At 38.5% G+C, this 18,907-nt stretch overlaps 1 protein-coding gene across 5 annotated transcripts in view; it reads right to left on the reverse strand.

The window, feature by feature from the left end:
* The window catches only part of Lpin2 (lipin 2), an 84,956-nt gene that overhangs the window by 15,470 nt on the left and 50,579 nt on the right, over positions 1–18,907 (reverse strand). For all 5 annotated transcript variants that reach the window (XM_090353384.1, XM_090353383.1, XM_090353385.1 and 2 more), the window contains 7 exons: positions 16,272–16,472; positions 8,784–8,879; positions 6,845–7,146; positions 4,415–4,522; positions 2,742–2,865; positions 1,652–1,997; positions 187–286 (listed from right to left, as the gene is read on the reverse strand). In XM_090353384.1, coding sequence (XP_090209510.1) covers positions 187–286; positions 1,652–1,997; positions 2,742–2,865; positions 4,415–4,522; positions 6,845–7,146; positions 8,784–8,879; positions 16,272–16,463 — 1,268 coding nt within the window. In that variant the 5' untranslated portion in view covers positions 16,464–16,472. The remainder of the gene's footprint in view (positions 1–186; positions 287–1,651; positions 1,998–2,741; positions 2,866–4,414; positions 4,523–6,844; positions 7,147–8,783; positions 8,880–16,271; positions 16,473–18,907) is intronic.

Genomic DNA, 18,907 nt, shown 5'->3' on the forward strand with positions numbered 1-18,907 from the left:
GTGCTCTTATCGTAGTTAACTATTAGTTTGAAGTCTACATACTAAAAATAACATTTATGAGTTTTCTAAATCCTAAAGCAATCCTAGTCAAATTTACCTAAAAAAGCAGTCACCTTACACCTTTTCCTAATACGAAATAACTGGGTATTTTGGAGCTGTACACCCAATACAGAAAGCATACACTACCTTTTAGGGAAATAGAGAGCTGCAACTTCAGGTTCTAGAACCTTTAAGTCATCAAGATAAATATCATCAGGTCCCTGGTGCTGGCTTCTTTTGTGGACACCTATTTTTACAGGAAAAACACAACAGAAGTAAACAATTGTTTTTCTTCATTTATAATTCTGGAAGAAAAATAAAGGTTTCCAAACAGGATATACCATGGATTTGAATAAACTTGTATATTTAAAAGGTGTCAATTGTTTATCTTGTTGATTACTATCCAAGGCAACGAAAGAGATTTAGTGTTCAACAATTCTAGCACCTAAGTTACATTTAATAATGAAAGTTTAAAAAATTAGGATAGGATAAACATGACCAAACCTGAGACTAGTTGCATATACTTTCCTTACAGAAACTACCAGGCACAAGTGGTTATTGACCACCTAAAATGTCACTTATCTGAAATATGTGAAATGAATTAAAAAGTTTATCTAGTAGGCTGGGAGTTTGGACTAGTGGCAGAGTGCTTGCCTAGCATGCATGAAGATCTAGGTTCGATTCCTTGGTGCCACATACATACATAAGTTGGAAATGGTGCTGTAGCTCACTCAGGTGGTAGAGCCCTAGCCTTGAGGAAAGCCCAAGGACAGTGTTCAAGCCCCAGGACTGGAAAAAAAATAATTTTTAAGGTTTAGATAAACTTTTATTTATCATCAAAAATATAAAGTATAAAGATATGATTTAAAAATGATTTCTCTCAAAAATCTCAATTTTTATATTATATATTAAAATTCTAGTATTTTAGGTCTTATTTACTGGGTAGAATATAGCCTAATAAACCCAAACCTAATTTACTCTTCAATAGTAGCCATGAGAAAATTCAAAATTATGTAGACAGCACATATATTTCTACTGGACAATGATATTAAAGCTAATTCTGGTTAAGTAGGGAAATTTCATGTTAGCAAAACAATCAGAAGTATCTGGAACATAAAAGCCTACCATGACAACTGGACAAACTTTTAAAACTCTATTACCAAGGAGGATAGTAAGGAGAGAGGGGTGGAAATATGTTAGAGAGATGGGAAGGAAGAAATGAGGGAGATTGGAGAGTCCTTTTAAAATAAACTGATGAAAGGAATCGATAAAAAGATTAAAAATACAACTATCACATTTGAGGAAATATAAATCTGAATTCTTCAAGGTGATAATGGTACTAGTGTTTTATTTATTAACTCATTAGAACTGATTCTTTTTCTCAACAAATATTCCAAAGACCTGCTAGATGACAGTTAGGAGACAATAGTGAGGAAGTTAAGCATCCTACTCCAGTGGAACTTGAAAGAGTAAACGTGAAAACACAGTATGTAAGTAGTAGGAACAAAATGCAGAATGGGTTCTGATTAATAAATAGAAATATAATCTCATAAACAGAAATAATTTATCATCCAAAGTCCAAGTATTTCATGACTAATTAAATAAGTACTACCTTTCTTTTTTGATGGTGAGTCTACTTTAGCTGCTGGCTTGGGTTCTGAGGGAGCCTCTGCTAATGACGGGCTGGGAAGGCGGTCTGCATCTAACATAGATGAAATCTGAGGTGTCTCAAGAGGAGGTGGGAGAAGTTCTGCAGCAGAAGTTGTATCACTCATCTGCTTACACAAAGCTCTGGGTTTGGGTTTGACTATGGTGCACACAGTGTCTTCCATATTAGCATCCTTTTCAACTTCTCTTACGAGACTGTCCTCGCTGGGAATTACCCGAAAATGGGTATTTTCTGAAGGTGTAATTGTAGCTGTCCGAGGATGATAATCATATCTTTCTCTTTTGCTGACCTACAAAAATTGAATTGTTTAAAAATTAAACTAGTTTCAAAAGGTATTATGACACAAGCTAGTAAACATACTCATTTCATTAACTTATTTTAAGTAAAATAGTTCCTAATTGGCAAAAAGGAACAATTCCAAATTGATGCTGTGATATAATTATTCTACTGTAATTACTCTACTGTGAAGATTTAAATATTATAGGCTAGAAATATGACAATTTTTAGATATCAAGAGGTAGAAAATATTCATTTTGAGATAAAACAATGCACATAAAATTTATTTCCTACTTTGTTTTAAGGGAGCTGTGTTAAAGTACAAACTTGATTAAAAAAACATTAAGAAGTTTATATGTCTTAACTAAATTCAGTAAGAGAATCTAAACATTTTTTCCCTTTAAAGAAATATTTTTCTTTCAAGAAATATCTTTCTAGTTTTTTTCCTTCATAATGGCAAAAAAACTTTATATTTTATTTAAAAATTCAGTGTGACAAGTTTCTTTCTGGTCTTGTAGAATTTCCTTATAGTAATTACCAATCAATATTATTTGCTAACCAGAAACAAAAAGTACTGTTATGTTACTTCTGTTAGAAATACATATTGCAAACATTTATAATGGTTTCATTTTAGGACCACAGGAGGGCACTATGGTAATAGTTTGTGGGCTTAGAAGCTGCTTCTTTTACTTCCAGGATAGGAGACTTCATTGGTCTTAATTAGATATATCTACAGGCTACAGAGTAAACCTAATACCTTAGTGGACTCTGGAAATCCGCCCCACGTCCATTCCATGTGCGACTCAGATCTGAGCAGACTCTCAGCAGGTTTCACTTCCAATTCAGAATCACTCTTAGGACATAGAGCCTGGGAAAAGGTGCTGCACACACAAAAACAAAGAAGGAAGAACAAAGTTCTGTGAGCCTGACAGAAAAATGGAGGAAAAATACACATGCTATTGAAGGGAACACCAGTTATTTGTCAGTCCTGGGGCTTGAACTCAGGGGTGCACACTGTTCTTGGGCTTTCTCAAGGCTAGCCTTCTACCACTTGTGCCACACAACATTTCTGGCTTGCTTTATTTTTTCCCTTGTGTATGTGGTACCAAGGAATTGAACCCAGGGCTTTGTGCATACTAGACAGGCACTCTACCACTAGGCCACACACTCTGCTCCCATGTGAGTTTTTTGTTTGTTTTGTTTTTTTGTCAGCCCTGAGCTTGAGCTGAGGGCCTGATCATTGTTCTTGGACTTTCTCCAGGCTAGCGCTCTAACTCTTGAGCTTCAGCACCACTCTGGCTTTTTCTCTATGTATGTGGTACCGAGGAATCGAACCCAGGTCTTTGTGCATGCTAGGCAATACTCTATCACTAGGCCAAACTCCCAGCCCCCCAATATGAGTTTTTTTAGTAACACAAAAATGCCACCTAGGCACTAGTGGCTCATGTCTATAGTCCTAGCTACTTACTTAGGAGGCTGAGATCTCTTAAGTATTGTGTTTTGAAGCCAGCCCAAGCAGAAATTGCCTGTGAGACTTTTTTTTTTTTTTTTTGGTGGGTCATGAGGCTTGAAATCCATCTGGGCACTGTTCCTGAGCTCTTCAGCTCAAGGCTACCACCCTACCCCTGGGCCTGGGTGTTGTCCCTGAGCTCTTCAGCTCAAGTCTACCATCCTACCCCTGAGCCACAGCCCCACTTCTGTTTTCTAGAGGTTAACTGGAGGTAAAGAGTCTCAGGCCCTTTTGTGCCTGGCTTTGAACCTTGATCCTCAGATCTCAGCCTTCTGAGTAGCTAGGATTACAGGCATGAGCCACCTGCAGGCCTGTGAGACTTTTATCTCCAATTAACCACTCAAAAACCAGTGCTGTGGCTCAAGTGGTAGAGCATTAGCCAGGTCCTGAGTTCAAGCCCCATGAGCAACAAAAAGCCAACTAGTGTTTACTGAGGGCTTATTAGGACCTCAGTAAATACTATTATATCCATTCTTTTACTTCTTTCTGCATATTAAAGAGAAAAGCATTTCAATAAGTGAAGAAATGCACAAAAGGTAAGCAACAGCTATCTGGCTCCATGTTTAATCCCCACTACCAAAGCAGCACTAATACATGAAGATGTGAGAACAGAACAAACATTATGACTACATGTTTTTACATAGTCATAGTCAACAGCCACTAAGTGACTAGAACTTTAGCAAGGTAGATGAACAAACTCTGTGCTGTATATACAGATGTACACAGCTTGACAACAATGTTAGAGGTTAGATCAAATTTAGGAATAAAACAATTGAGAGAAAATTCATATGTTAAAACTTCAGCAAACATACAAACGCTCTACTATATAAGACATGGGTGTTGTTGCTATCAAATAACAGAAAGTTTATTGAACATGTCCTTACTTGTCCCCTTAATAGATTTTTCAAAGATCTTTTTACCTCTCTAATGGGGACCAATCTCCATCAGATAAGGGGTAGTGATCCCCAGAATGGAAGAGGGAAGGCTCTTTATATTCTTCTTCCTTTAAGGGAACATTTGTAGATCCTCTGTGAAAGGAAAAACCCAAAGTCAGAAACAATATTTAGTCAGCTTTACAGTACTCCACAAATGTGACAAACTGCCTGAACACAGACTGTTACCTGTCAAAACACAGGAATAATAGTATATACGTTAGCAGAGAGATCAGTAATGATCTACAGTCAAGAGTGAGATTCAAAGCTGCTCAAGTTCATTATCACTATACAGAAAACACTTTAACCCATGGATGTTCTTTTACATTTATCTTTAAGTTTGCCATAGTTGTGCAAGTCAACATTTCCCTAATTGCTAACAGAAGTTAGATGGTTATATAAAACCACCCAAATCTACTAAACTGCACACATAGTATCTGTCAATATTGTAAGTTATACCTTAATCAGTAGAAAGCTAAAGTAAAATCCTGAATTACTTACATAAGATAAATTTAATCTATACTTGATATTAAGAGATAAATGGGGTTTACTAAGTACCATGACCAAAGATCACTTATATTTATCAGCAACCTTAGCACAGTATTACTCAGTGAATTTCAGTGTGCTAATAATAAACATTTGCATTTTGACATGATAAATTCTTCATAAAATGTCCACTTTATAAAAGGCATCTGTTGTTTCAGAATATAGGATAAAGGCAAGGCGCTGATAAGCTCCAGGGTACCACAAATACTTTCAAGTACCACAGAAGAACATGCACCTGAGAAGTCTGATAAGTCAGTTACTGATCAGATGAAGAATGTAGCCTCTAGACAAAAGATGTACTCCAGAAGTCTCAGGATTCGTGTGACTCAGTTCCTACATTTAGCTTTCTAAGAAAACCCATTTTTGTGATTGAGAGTTAAAGGATGAGGTTTTTTTCTGTCTGGTTTTGATCCTTCAATTTGTTACTGCTATGTATCTGAATTATTGCCATCAGTGGCATGGAAATGTTTTGCATATTTTAGACTTGTCTGAAAAAATGGCAATATTGGGGCTGGAAGTGTGGCCTACTGGTAGAGTGCCTGCCTAGCATACATGAAGCCCTTGGTTTGATTCCTCAGCACCATATACACAGAAAAAACAGAAGTGGTGCTGTGACTCAAGTGGTAGAGCCCTAGCTTGGACAAAGTCCAAGGACAGTTCAAGCCCCAGGACTGAGGGTGGGGGGAGGTAATGTTTTATGTATTTGCACTCAAAATTGTGACAGGATATCTGGAACCACCACTCACTGATCTAACTAATATTAGTGGAAGGACATTATTGATTTATTCAGAGTTTTAAAGCAGTTTTTTTTTTTTTTTTTTTTTTTTTTTTTGCATGTGTGTGTCAGTCCTGGGCTTGAGCTCAGGGTCTGAGCACTGTCCTTGGACTTTCTCAAGGCTCTACCACTTGAGCCTCAGCACCACTTCTGGCTTTTTTCTATGTATGTGGTTCCGAGGAATCGAACCCGGATCGTCGTGCATACTAGGTAAGCTTTAAAGTTTTTTAGGTCTATAAGCCTGTGCACTAAAAGTACTTCTTTTAATTATTTCTTTCCATATTTGTTAGTTCTAACAGAAATTCTTTTTATCAGAACTCAAATGAAAATCTTGTAAGAATATCACACATGAAGCCAGGCTCATGCCTGTAATTCTAGCTACTCGGAGGCTGAGATCTGAGGATCATGGTTCAAAGCCAGCCCAGGCACTAAAGTTCATGAGACTCTTATCTCCAATTAACCACTAGAAAACAGGAAGTGGTGCTGTGGCTCAAGAGGTAGGGCGGTAGCTTTGGGCTGAAGAGCTCAGGGACAGTGCCCAGGCCCAGAGTTCACGTCCCACAACCGACAACAAAACAAAACAAAACAAAACAAAAAAAAGGAAAATCACACTCGACAGATGGTGATAGAAGCCAGGAACTGAGGCCTCATGTCTGTCATTCTAGCTATACTCTCAGGAGGCTGAGATATGGAGGGCAGTAGTTCAAAGTCAGCCTATGTAGAAAAGTACAAAGATGCCACCTGCAGTATGCAGATCCAGGTTTGATTCCTCAATACCACATAGATAGAAAAAGTCCGAAAGTTGTGCTGAAGCTCAAGTGGTAGAGCTCTAGCCTTGAGAAAGTCCAAGTACAGAGCTCAGGCCCTGAGCTCAAGGCCCGGATTGGGGGAAAAAAAATGTATGCAATAGCATCTAACCCAAAATTAGAGTTTAAGGCAGATTATTTTTCTTAAATGGTTTATATGATAGCAAAAGGCTGAACAGTAGATTCTGCAGAAATGCAAAAAGAAAAACAAAAAAATGATGCTATTGCTACTTGTTTCCACAATAGCAGCTGCTGACTGTCCCCACTTTCACCACATGACAAGAGCTATACCTTGCTGCTTGAGCTCCCTTCTCATCATCAGAGCTCACAACCACATCACATGCATCTTCTGCACCAGGAGAAGCAGCCTGTTCTTCCTTCTTACTGTCCTGCTTGCATTTCTTTCGCCTTCGTTTTTTCTTTTTCACAGAACTTGGAGTGAAAACAGTTTCAGTTTCCAAGATGTGCGTAATGTCTGAATTCTGAGATGCTCTTTCATCTCCACCAGCTCTTACCAAAGGGGTATCTATATCTTTAAAGAACTGGTCTTCAGTAGGAATTGGTGAGGTAGCAAGATAAGCAGGAAGCCTTTCCTTAAAGAACACAGAGAAAGAAGTTAGCTATGATCAGCTAGATAGTGGACTAAAGCAATTAATAAATACTTGGACTTACACATTTTCATGATGGTACAAAAAAAGACTCATTTCAAAATATAAGAAAATTACAGGGATCTGAGGCGTATCCACAATGCTCAAGAAAATCTCTATCCTGATACGAGACATAGTTACATGTTAGCTCATTTCAGTTCATGTAACCAAGTATGTTTGGAAGAAATGATTTGCCAACTCAGTATAAAATACAAAAGCTGCAATTAAAGCAGTCATGTCAACTCTCTGCAAAGACATTTTCTAAGCAGCAGCATAAGTATTCTGAAGGGGAGTTATAAGGTCTTTTGTCAAGAACAGTATGAACACAACACATCAAACTTATAGTTCAAAATTTGTAGTTCACCTTCAGACCTAAAAAAGTAATTACAGGGCCGGGAGTTTGGCCTAGTGGTAGAGTGCTTGCCTAGCATGCACGAAAACCCGGGTTCGATTCCTCGGTACCACATGCATAGCAAAAAGCCGGAAGTGGTGCTGAGGCTCAAGTGGTAGAGTGCTAGCCTTGAGAAAGTCCAAGGACAGTGCTCAGGCCCTGAGCCCAAGCCCAGGGCTGGCAAAAAAAAAAAAAAAAAAAGAGAAAATTACATATCCTTAATAATTGAAGCTTATAATTTTTGCTACTTGCAATTTTATTCTTTATAGAGTAAGTTGGGTCTTCTACAGATTTTTTTAAAGAGCCACATTAAATGCATCAAGAATAGCTTATTCTTGTTCAAACAGGGCTGGGGGGAGTACGGGCCAGTGCTGGTGGACCAATAGGGTGGTGTTTGTACAGGTATGCTCTCTTGCTAAAAGACAACATATAATGATTTACAAAAGAACATAGATCAATCACTTGAAATCTTTTGAGAGAATTAATTCATTTGTCTACTTAAGGTTGGGGATATACTTTGTATCCAAGTTTAAAGGTCACGTGCACAAACATTAGTCTAAGATAATGCCTTAATCAGGCAGAATTGAATATAGTCCAGTTAAGAGAAAAACTGTAACAGGCATTAAGAAAGCTCATTAAGTGCTGGAGGTGTAACTCAAGTGGTAGAGTACTTATTTTGCTAGTGTGTGAACAGCTTTGGGCTAAATCCTCAGAACTGCAAAACTCATTGCTAAGTTAAAGATAAGCTTTCCCTTACAAAAAGAGCAAATAGAGGGGCTGGGAGTTTGGCCTAGTGGTAGAGTGCTTGCCTAGCATGCACCAAGGCCCAGGTTCAATCGGTACCACATACATAGAAAAAAGCTGAAATGGTGCTGAGGCTCAAGTGGTAGACCTCTGGCCCTGAGAAAGTCCAAGGGCAGTGCTCAGGCCCTTAGCTCAAGCCCAGGACTGGCAAAAAAAAAAAAAAAAAAAAAAGGCTCTCTATATGTATGTTTCCTTTACCCTCAATGTTGTAAATTTCCTCATTCCCCAGTTCCTTTTGGATAGGTTAATTCTTCAATGTAACACTGAAGCTTTTCTAATCAGCAATAATCATTTATGCAAGCAAAAATTGCTGACCATTTCTCATTTGGAACATGTGTCAGAGACCTGAAACAAATGCATAAAATGGATGTAACCCTTGAAAACTTACATATTCTTCTCCAGTCTCCTCCACAAAGAAAGCTTCTCCATTATCACCCAATTTCATATGAAGATCTACTGCACTGCCATTGATTTCTATATCAATCTAGCAGAGAAATAAAACATGACTTAATATTTCATCTTTCATTAAGTTTTCTGGGCTCTTACAGCAAGCTCAGTAAAACCATTTCCTATATCTAAAGCCTTAGACACTGCCCCACCCCCCTCCACCTTACATTCTCTATCTCAAAGAAACGAACTTGGGTTAGGGTAGGGATGGAGAACTAGACACTAAAAATGTTTCATCAACTTCTGTGTGAGAGCTGGTCATGTGGCTTGAACACAGAGCCTGGGTTCAGTCCCTGAGCTTCTTTTGTTCAATGCTAGTAGTACTCTACTTGAGCCACACCTCCACTTCTGTTTTTGGGCAGTTAACTGGAAGTAAGAGGCTCACAAATGTTCCTGCCTGGGCTGGCTTCAAACCTTAATCCTCAGATCTGAGTAGCTAGGATTACAAGTATCAGCCATTGGTGCCTGGCATCACCACCTATTTTTAAAGCTTTAATCGCTCACATAATATAAAATGGGAAAAATACTGCAGATACATTTGCACACTTTCCAAGTTTGGGCAAGCAATCTCACCCTGAATGCTTACGAGCTGGGAGCAATTTTACTCCAGCTCCTCTGTCCACAGATCACTATGTAAATAACAAAAGCCATCTGTGAACTATCACTGTTCTTTGAAATCTGTCAGTTCTCTGGACTCAAGAGAGTGCTAAATACATCTTTTTTTTTTTAAAGCCAATTAAGAAAGAAAATTATTGACCAGGATATCCAGTGTAGCAATAAAATAAAAACTGATGATGTTAGAAGACAAATTCATGTCGTACTTATAAGAGTTATAGAAGAAACAATTTATTCTGGGCACCATGCCCTTGCTGTCAATGGAGAGGAGAGATCAAGATGTGCAGACAGGACTATGTATTGTAAAAGTATTTTCAGACTTAAGGAAAATGTCCAAAGATTTTATGTATACACTATTAATACTGCATAGTAGTAAGTTTTTCTTAATCACAGAGATGTTGATTAGCGACTTTGGAATTCTTATGTGCACCAAAGCACTGGATAAGTATTACACACACTGTGGATAATTTAGAACTGTTCCCCATAGTCAGAAAGAAGGTTACAGACAAGCATATTATAGGTTGCTATAATATGCTTTGGAATCAGAAGAATCTATCTGATTTTTATTTTTATTTTATTTTTTTGCCAGTAGTGGGGCTTGAATTCAGTGTCTGAGCACTGTTCTTGGACTTTTATCAAGGCTAGTGGTCTACCACCTGAGCCACAGCACCACTTCCAGCTTTTTTCTATGTATGTGGTACCAAGGAATTGAACCTGGGTCTTCATGCATGCTAGGTAAGCACTCTACCACTAGACCAAACTCCCGTCCCCTGATTTTTATATATGTGTAAAAATGTACACAGGTCAGCTCTTCCAGATGAGACAACCTAGAAGCAATGCTAATTTAATAGCATGAGACTACTCATTGACCAGGTTTTTTTTTTTTTGCCAGTCCTGGGCTTGAGCTCAGGGCCTGAGCACTGTCCTTGGACTTTCTCAAGGCTAGAGCTCTACCACTTGAGCCTCAGCACCACTTCTGGCTTTTTTTTTTTTTTTCTATGTATGTGGTACCAAGGAATTGAACCCGGGTCTTCATGCATGCTAGGCAAGCACTTTAACCACTCCCGGCTTGGTTTTTGTTTTTTAAGGAAAGGGCTTGAAAACTGACAGAATCTGGGTGAAGTGGGCATATCTGTAGTTCCCAATATTTAGGAGACAAGAGGCAGGAGAAATATGCTAAGTAGCCAACCTGAGCTACATAGTGACAGCCTATGTCAAACAAAAAGTAAGCTTTTCAGAAAATAATCATTTTGCTACTATGTATATACAATACAAATGGACAAAATGGGATGATTTGCACAACTAAATAAAAATTTTAATTTTAGGGGCCAGGAATGTGGCCAGGTATTTGCCTAGCATGCATGAAGAGCCCAGTTCAATTCCTTGGTACCACATACACAGAAAAAGCCAGAAGTGGTGCTGTGGCTCAAGTGGTAGGGCTCTAGTCTTGAGAAAGCCCAAGGACAGTGCCCAGACCCTGAGTTCAAGGCCCAGGACTGGCAAAAACAAAACAAAACAACACCCCCAAAATTATAATTTTAGTACCTTTCCTCCTCCAGTACTGAGGTTTAAACTCAAGGCTTCACTTAAGCAGACATTCTACCATCAGAACCATGCCTTACCATGCCAATCCTTTGCTATAGCTGTTTTTCAGATAAGGTCTTGTGTATTTTTTGCTTCAACCAGCCTTGGACCATATATTGTGATCCTTTTTACTTATGCCTCCTATACATAGCTGGGATTAACAGGTACACAACACCATGACTAGCTCATCTGTTAACTTTTTTCTCTGGCTAGCCTCAAATCACGATCTGCCCAATCGCTAATTCCTAAATACCTGGGATTACAGAAATGAGCCACTGTGCCCCGGAAGGACAGCTCTAAAATACAGAATTGCATTTAATAAATGGAGCAGGAGAGCTAGCAAGGTGGAACACACCTTTAATCTTAGCTACTGTGGATAGGAAAACTGAGGCTCAACTCAGCCTGAACAAAAGTTTGTGAGAATCTATCTGAAAAACAAAGAGCTGTTGATGATACTCACTAGATATTATACTGAAAATGAACTATGCAACTTGTGGGTGAGAACAGGAGGGGAAAACTCAGAGAAACGAAGGAAGGGGTGATGTGTCCAAAAAGAAATGTACTCTACCTAACATAAAATTTTAACACCAGTATATCACCTTTATAATAAAGAGGTGACTGAGTGTGTGGTTCAAGTGGCAGAGCACCACATTAGCAAAACCCAAGTTCCCTCATTTTAACCTCTATGACTACATTTTTAAAAATATTTATTAACATTTATTTTTACACCATATTTCAAATGTCATGTTTAACAAACAAGTATTCAAGAAGGGAATCTCTATATACAATCACTGACACATAGATTTTAGAACATAATTAAAATTAAGCTGAGGGTTTGTATGTCATAGATACATATTAATCCATGTAATAAAACATGTCTATAGATTTTTATGTTTATGTAGTTATGTTTATATCTCCAAGACCATGTCCATAACCTTGGGTACCTAAATATCAAGTCATTGCTGTTGTACAGTTTGGACCTAATATCCACATATTAAGGATACCAGACACATTTTGTTCTTTTGGTCTTGATTTATCTCACTCAACATGATTCGATCTACTTTCACCCATTTCCCAGCGAATGCCATTATTTTATCTTGTCTGTTGGCTATGTATACTACCTTTGTGTGTGTGTGAGTGTGTGTGTGCGCGCATCTCACATTTTTTGTATCCATTCATCTGCATTGTTTCCATTACTTGGCTATTGTGAATAGTGCAGAGATGAACATAGCTGAGCAGGTGTCCTTATTATATCCTGGGTTGTTGCTGCCTATGACTACATTTTTAAGTGGAGAGGGAACTTATAAGTGAAAAAAGTTGGAAAGGATGGTTCATGCCTGTACTCCCAGTTATTTAGGAGGTAATGATCGGGACAAAAGGACTTCTTTGTGCTGGTAGTGGCACCTGAATTCATGATCTAGGTGCTGTCCCTGAGCTTTTTCACTCAAGGCTAGTGCTCTACCACCTGAGCCACAGCAATACTTCTGGTTTCTTTTGGTGGGGGAAGGGTAGGTTAATTAGACTTTCCTGCTTGAACTGGCTTTGAACCTTGACCCTCAGATTTCATTCTCCTAAGTCACTAGGATTACAAGCATAAGTGACCAGCCCAGTTGCATAAAGGACTTTATCTCAACGAATAAACCAAGTGGTGGTATGCACCTGTGAGAGGCAAAGGTAGAAAGACTGTGGTCCAAGGTTTGCCCTGGACAAAAAAACCCCACAGAAACTAAAAACTGAAGCCATAGAGGACAGGGGTATGTGTGGCTCAAGTGGAAGAGTGCCAATCTAACAAGCATGAAGTCCTGAGTTCAAATGACAGCACTGGAGGAAAAGAACTGGAAAAAAAATCACTTGGCAAACACAATTTTGTAGGAAAAATTCATCAATGTATATTAAAACACTGAGTCCTGGTAGCTCACACCTGTAACCCTACATACTCTAGGAAGCTGAGATCTGAGGATCATGATTTGAAGCTAGCCCAGACAGAAAAGTCCATGAAGCTTCATCTGTAACTAATCAGCAAAAAGCAGGAAGTAGACTGTCGCTCACGTGCCAGCCTTGAGTGAAAAAGCCAGCCAAGAGTAAGAGGCTCTGAGTTCAAACCCCAGTATTGGCTAAATAAATAATATCGATCTGAGTTGATAAATATATCACCACATATTTAATACCATATACAAAGTGTAGTAAAAGTATTTAGAAAGTATTTTAAAATTAATATCCCTGAGTATCAGATACATGGAGAACACTGTTGCTCTATCAAATAAAATCAGATAAACTGTTGAAAAATTAAAGTGGTTTTTAAAGTGCTTATTATTTCAAATCTACTTCACAGGTACCACCACATCTGAAAAATTGGGACCTTAGCATAAACATAAAATCAATAAATAGCTTTCTGTAATGTAAAAAAAAAAATTAAACAGTGAATGCAAATTGCCAGTGTATCACAAAGCAAACATGGTTTCATGTTTTACAAACACAGGAAAGCTGTGTTTGTAATGGTCAATTGATTCCCAAACATAGTCTCTAAGTTTTTGGAATATCAAAGCAGAAAAGAAAACTTCTTTTATATTCAATTATGTTTGAGATGTGGATTTGACAAGACACCCTCATCCCCTTTTTTTTTTGAACTTGAGCCTCAGCACTGTCCTTGGACTTTCTCAAGGCTAGCACTCTACCACTTAAGCCACAGCACCACTTTGGACCTTTTCTATGTATGTGGTACCGAGGATTCGAACATGGGTCTTCATGCATGCTAGACAAGCACTCTACCACTAGGCCAAACTCCCAGCCCTTGACAAGACATTTAACAACAAAATGAGCCTTGTAAATAAATCATATTTCTAAATTAGAGTAACAGAGCACCCACAGAAAGGCAACTTATCTGCTCAGTCATCATTTACATATGTTCTAGTGCTAACATGTCTGCAGGTTCTACTGCGAAAGGTTAGAAAACTGGTCCAATCTGTTGATCAAACCTGACGGGAAGGCTCAGAAGCAGTTTTTACAAATTCTTGTACAGCTTATGGGAATTTTTAGAAAAGAAACAGCTTGCTGCTGATTTCCCCCAAAATGATCCTTTCTGAAAGTGCTATGATTAATATTACTAGCAGCTAAATTGTTGGTGAGCAATGCTGTTTTGCAATGAAACTATCCAAATCCCTAAGAAAATCATATCTGCTTTTGCTTTCTACAGGGTGATTCTAAGCATAGGCCAGACCACATAGTCACACCAATACGTGGTTCTCCAGTATAAATTGATTTGTTATACCTACAAAAGCAGATAGGTGTAAAAATTAAGTTTTTCAACATTTCATTTACTTTTCACTCTTAAAACACATACATTTAATTAAAGAGGAGGAGAATTTGTATTTAACAAATAGCAGTCATGTACCTGGGCATAGGTGGTTCATGTCTGTAATCCTAACTACCTAAGAAGCTGAGACTTAAAAAGATAAAGGTTCAAGGCCAGCCCAGGCAGAAAAAAACCTGTGAGATTCCATCTCCAATTAACTAGCAAAATGTTAGACTGGAGGTATGGTTCAAATAGTGAAGCACTAGCTCTTGTGAGAAACCCTGAGGTTCAAGTCTCCATACCAGCTCCCACAAACCAAGAAACTCAGCTATATAATGAAGGAAGAGGGTATAAAAATAAGAAAGGCAAGGTTAGGGCACAGCTCAGTGGTATAGCATGTGTTTTGCACGCTTGAGGCCATGGGTTCTACCCAGCCTCCCTACAACAAATATGGGCAAAGAGGGTAAGGGGAAAGGAAGTAGGCAAGGGAGGGAGGAGGAGAGAGGAGGAGGAGGAAAAAAATGAATATGAACACACACACACATACATTTTTTTGGTTGGTCATAGGGCTTCAACTCAAGAGGCTGGGCACTGTCTCTGAGCTCTTTTGCTCAAGGATAGTTCTACTACTTTGAGCCACATCTGGACTTCTGGTTTTCTGGGGTTAACTGGAGATAAGAGTATCATAGAGTTTTCTGCCTGGGTGTACTGGCTTGGAACTGGCATCCTTTGATCTTGGCCTCCTGAGTAGCTATGATTAGATTACAGGTGTGAGTCACCAGTGTCTGGCTCACAAATACATTTATTTTGGTCTGTCATGGGGCTTGAACTCTGGGGCTGGGCACTGTCCCTGAGCAATTCAGCTCAAGGCTAGTACTCTACACCTTGAGCCACAGCACCAATTCCGGTTTTCTGTTATCAGAGATAGGAGTCTCATGGACTTTTTGTGTCTGGGCTGGCTTTGAACTGCGATCCACAGATCTCAACCTCCTGAGTAGTAAGGATTACAAGCGTGAGCCACTGGCGCCCGGCTACAAATACATTTTTGAATGATTCATCCCTAAAATAAATGAAAGTCAACTAGTCTTTGGATTAGTGTTTGGCAGTTTGGAAGACAAGTCTTGATGTATCATTAAACACATACAGATTATAGTATATACAGTAAGTTTTGTGGAAAATACAGCATTAGTTTCCGTTAAGCAAATAAAGATCAACCTACTCCATAATCAGTATGAAGAAGTGTTATACTGAGTATTTGAAAATGCTATAAAGCATTTCCTCCTCCCACCCCTGACCCCAAGCCTTTTCTGAAAGTTCCTTTGTTTGAACTTAGGTATCTTGGACATTCTAGGCAGGTACAATGCCACATCACCAGCTCTTTTTGCTTTAGGGTTCGTTAAGTTTTAAGACATTGCCTCATTTCTGTCATGGCCACGTCCATGTTCTACGACTGTGATTTTCCTATAAAAGCCTAAGTCTGCTAACTATAGCCACCCAAGTAACTAGAATTCTAGACATGCCCCACCATATCTGACTTATTTTGAAATAGGGTCTCACTAACTCTGATTGGGCTCATCTAAAACAGGATCCTTCCAATTCCTACCTCTGATATTATTGGTGTGACCTACCACACTCAGAATTTTTTTTGAAATACACATAGCATCTTCAATCATTACTAATTTTTCATTTTGTTCTTCAAAGTTTCAACATGTAAGATGATCCTAATAATTATCAGTTTCTTTTTCCTTTGGAGAGACTTTCTATAATAGGGCTTTCTGAGAAAAAAATTCAAAAGCAATACCTAAAGGCTGACTTCTCATATCACTGTCTTCAACATGCAGGATTAAAAAGGAAAATGGCCCAGAAAGCTCACCATGATAATTTGCTCACTGACATCCACTTTTCTCACTTTGAAGACAGGCTGTAGACTGTACTTACCACTTTCTCTTTGGATCTCAGGACTCCCAGCTTCCCAAACCGCACATGAAAAGGTGAACACTGATAGGTGCCATCCTGCTGCCGCACCACAACGACATCGATGCACCCAGACAGGGTGGCTTGATTAATGCCCTTGTAGAGTTCCTTTACAGTGACAAGTACCTGCCCAGCCAACTGACCCACATAATTCATGGTTTGAGACTAAAAAATAGAAACACGGGGGGGGGGGGGAGAGAGATATGTTAATACTGATTTTTTGAGTTTAATGACAATGACCAAACCCACAGTGGCTGATTTCATGTCATTGACCTATATCTTGGAGCCAGTTAACACATTTCCACAGAGGAAAATTGCCTGAGCTTCTTTCTGTATAAGAGTTTGTCCCAGTCTGGGTCTTAGACTATGTAAGTTTTCTTTCCTACCAGCAGGGAGTCCAACTGCCATTAGGGACCTCTCCCCCATCTTGCAGAAGCTCAGGGGCTGCCAGAAGTCATCCCAGACCACCACTGTTGCCTACCTGCAAAGACTACAAGTTGGAGATATTGCATCTACCCTGGCAGTAAGACTCAAGCAAAAAAAGAAAAGGGAAGAAAAGAAATATTACTCCTAAGAGAAGAAATAAAGTATGACTGCTGGGTTCTATACTCCACTACTAAAAGAATATTATGGTTCAGATACAAGCTAGAACAAACAAATAAGTTGTGGTAAGCTAGATGAGGCCAAACATTTCTAACATTATTTGCTTTAATACAACTCACTCTTCATGTCCTATAAAATTCAAAGTAAGGAGTTATGATCTAGTTCTTCAACCCCAACTCACTACTTAAATTGGGATTATGAGAGGTTTCTACAAGGGATTCTTCACAAAGTTACCCATTTTGACTCCATCCAATTTTTCCTTAAAAACCTTAATCCAAACCAGAACAATTTATGTAGTTCTAAAGGTGTTACATGCTTCAGGTCTTCAGCAGACTGATGTATTTCATTCATTAGACATTGTCACCTTTAATATAATGTGAAAGCACAATTCAAAGAAAGTTTTTCCTTAAGGGAGAGTAGACCAAAATAAGAGATCCTCCACTGCTCTGGCAAATCCAGAAACTAAACCCCATATCTGACAAAACTAGTCTACATGTTACTTACCATAAACAATGGTCTCACTAAACCCAGCTGTGAAGCTGCCCTGAGCTTTGCAGAGTTCCATCTCTGTAAAGTTCTAGAGAGACATTCTAGGTTGCCAGGATAACACCAAAGCACAACTGGGAGGAAGAATGCTGGCCCTTGGGAAAATAAGGGGACCTGCCAATTCATCTGCCTGCACAGAAACCTACCCTACTCTGCAGATGAGCCAGTGTCTACCATAGTGATCTAATTCCACTAAACATGGTTTTTCTGCTCTTACACACAGCCTAACATGAAAACAAGGCCTATGAGTTCTATATCATGAAACAGAGCTCTAGTATTTTCAAGAAAAAATTGCTACCAAGACCTCAATATGTACCTGGTCATTTGAGCAATCCATGTAAGCAGCAAAATTTGCCACTATACTATGAGATAGTATCCTTTAGGTTGCTGTAATTACAAAACTTAACTGGTGATAATTTTGGTTTCAGAACTGATTTGACCTTAATAGCAAAGCTATAAAAAGAAATAATTTGATTATTGAGTGACACATGCTTAAACAAAGGAATGATGAAATGAACCAGCAGTAATGAATCTAAAAACATGGAAGGGGGGAAATTTTTTAAACTCTAAGATATATGTGGGGAGGAAGTATTTCACTAGACTATCCATGTAACATCACATTGTATTTTTAAAAGTTAATGTCTGTATTTTGAACTCATTGCAGATCTCACAAGTCATTCTAAGAAATAATAGATCCAATGTGTCCTTTCCCCAGTTTCTTCTAACTAGGAATGGCTATTGTAACATCACTATGAGGCCATCATTGACTACATTAAGATTCAGAACACTTTCATCAAAACAAGAATCTCTTCTCTTGTTCTATTACAATCAATCCTCTAGTCCCTTGATGAAATAGTACATTAGAAGCTTTTTGGGACTGCCTTCTTTCCCTCAGCTTATTCTGCAGACGTTTGTCCAGGCTTTTGTGTGTCAACAGCTAGATCCTTTCAGCTCTTAAGTAGTGTTCCATCATACAGATTTAACCACAGTTTAATCATTGAGGGACAGCTGAACTGTTTCCATTTTCTGAATATTGGAAATAAATCCACATTTCTAACATTCAATAGGGGTTTATATGTGAAAATAAGTCATCAACTCATTAAATAAATGCTCAGTGTGCACAGATGTTTCATGCTTAACACTTTTAAAAGCATATATTTGTATTATTTTGTATCCAGATAACTTCATTGCCTCTTACTACTCTGCTTTATCCTACTTTCCCCTTCTTATAACCATTTCAACAGGTTTCATTGTTTTATTTTTGTACATGCAAACAAACTACTACTTCTTTATTCATTCTCATTTAGTCCTACCAGATCCTGCTGGCATTGTCCATTCTCCCTAACCCCCACCCAAAAAAACCCAGCCTTTTTTTTTAATGTATGTATTAAATGCACTAAGAGATTTCACTATGGTATTTCAAACATGCATTTATATTTTGCTCAGAGTAA

The sequence above is a fragment of the Megascapheus bottae genome, chromosome 19 (assembly GCF_031878675.1).
Source record: "Megascapheus bottae isolate mThoBot1 chromosome 19, mThoBot2.hap1, whole genome shotgun sequence".
Classification (NCBI taxonomy): Eukaryota; Metazoa; Chordata; class Mammalia; order Rodentia; family Geomyidae; genus Megascapheus; species Megascapheus bottae.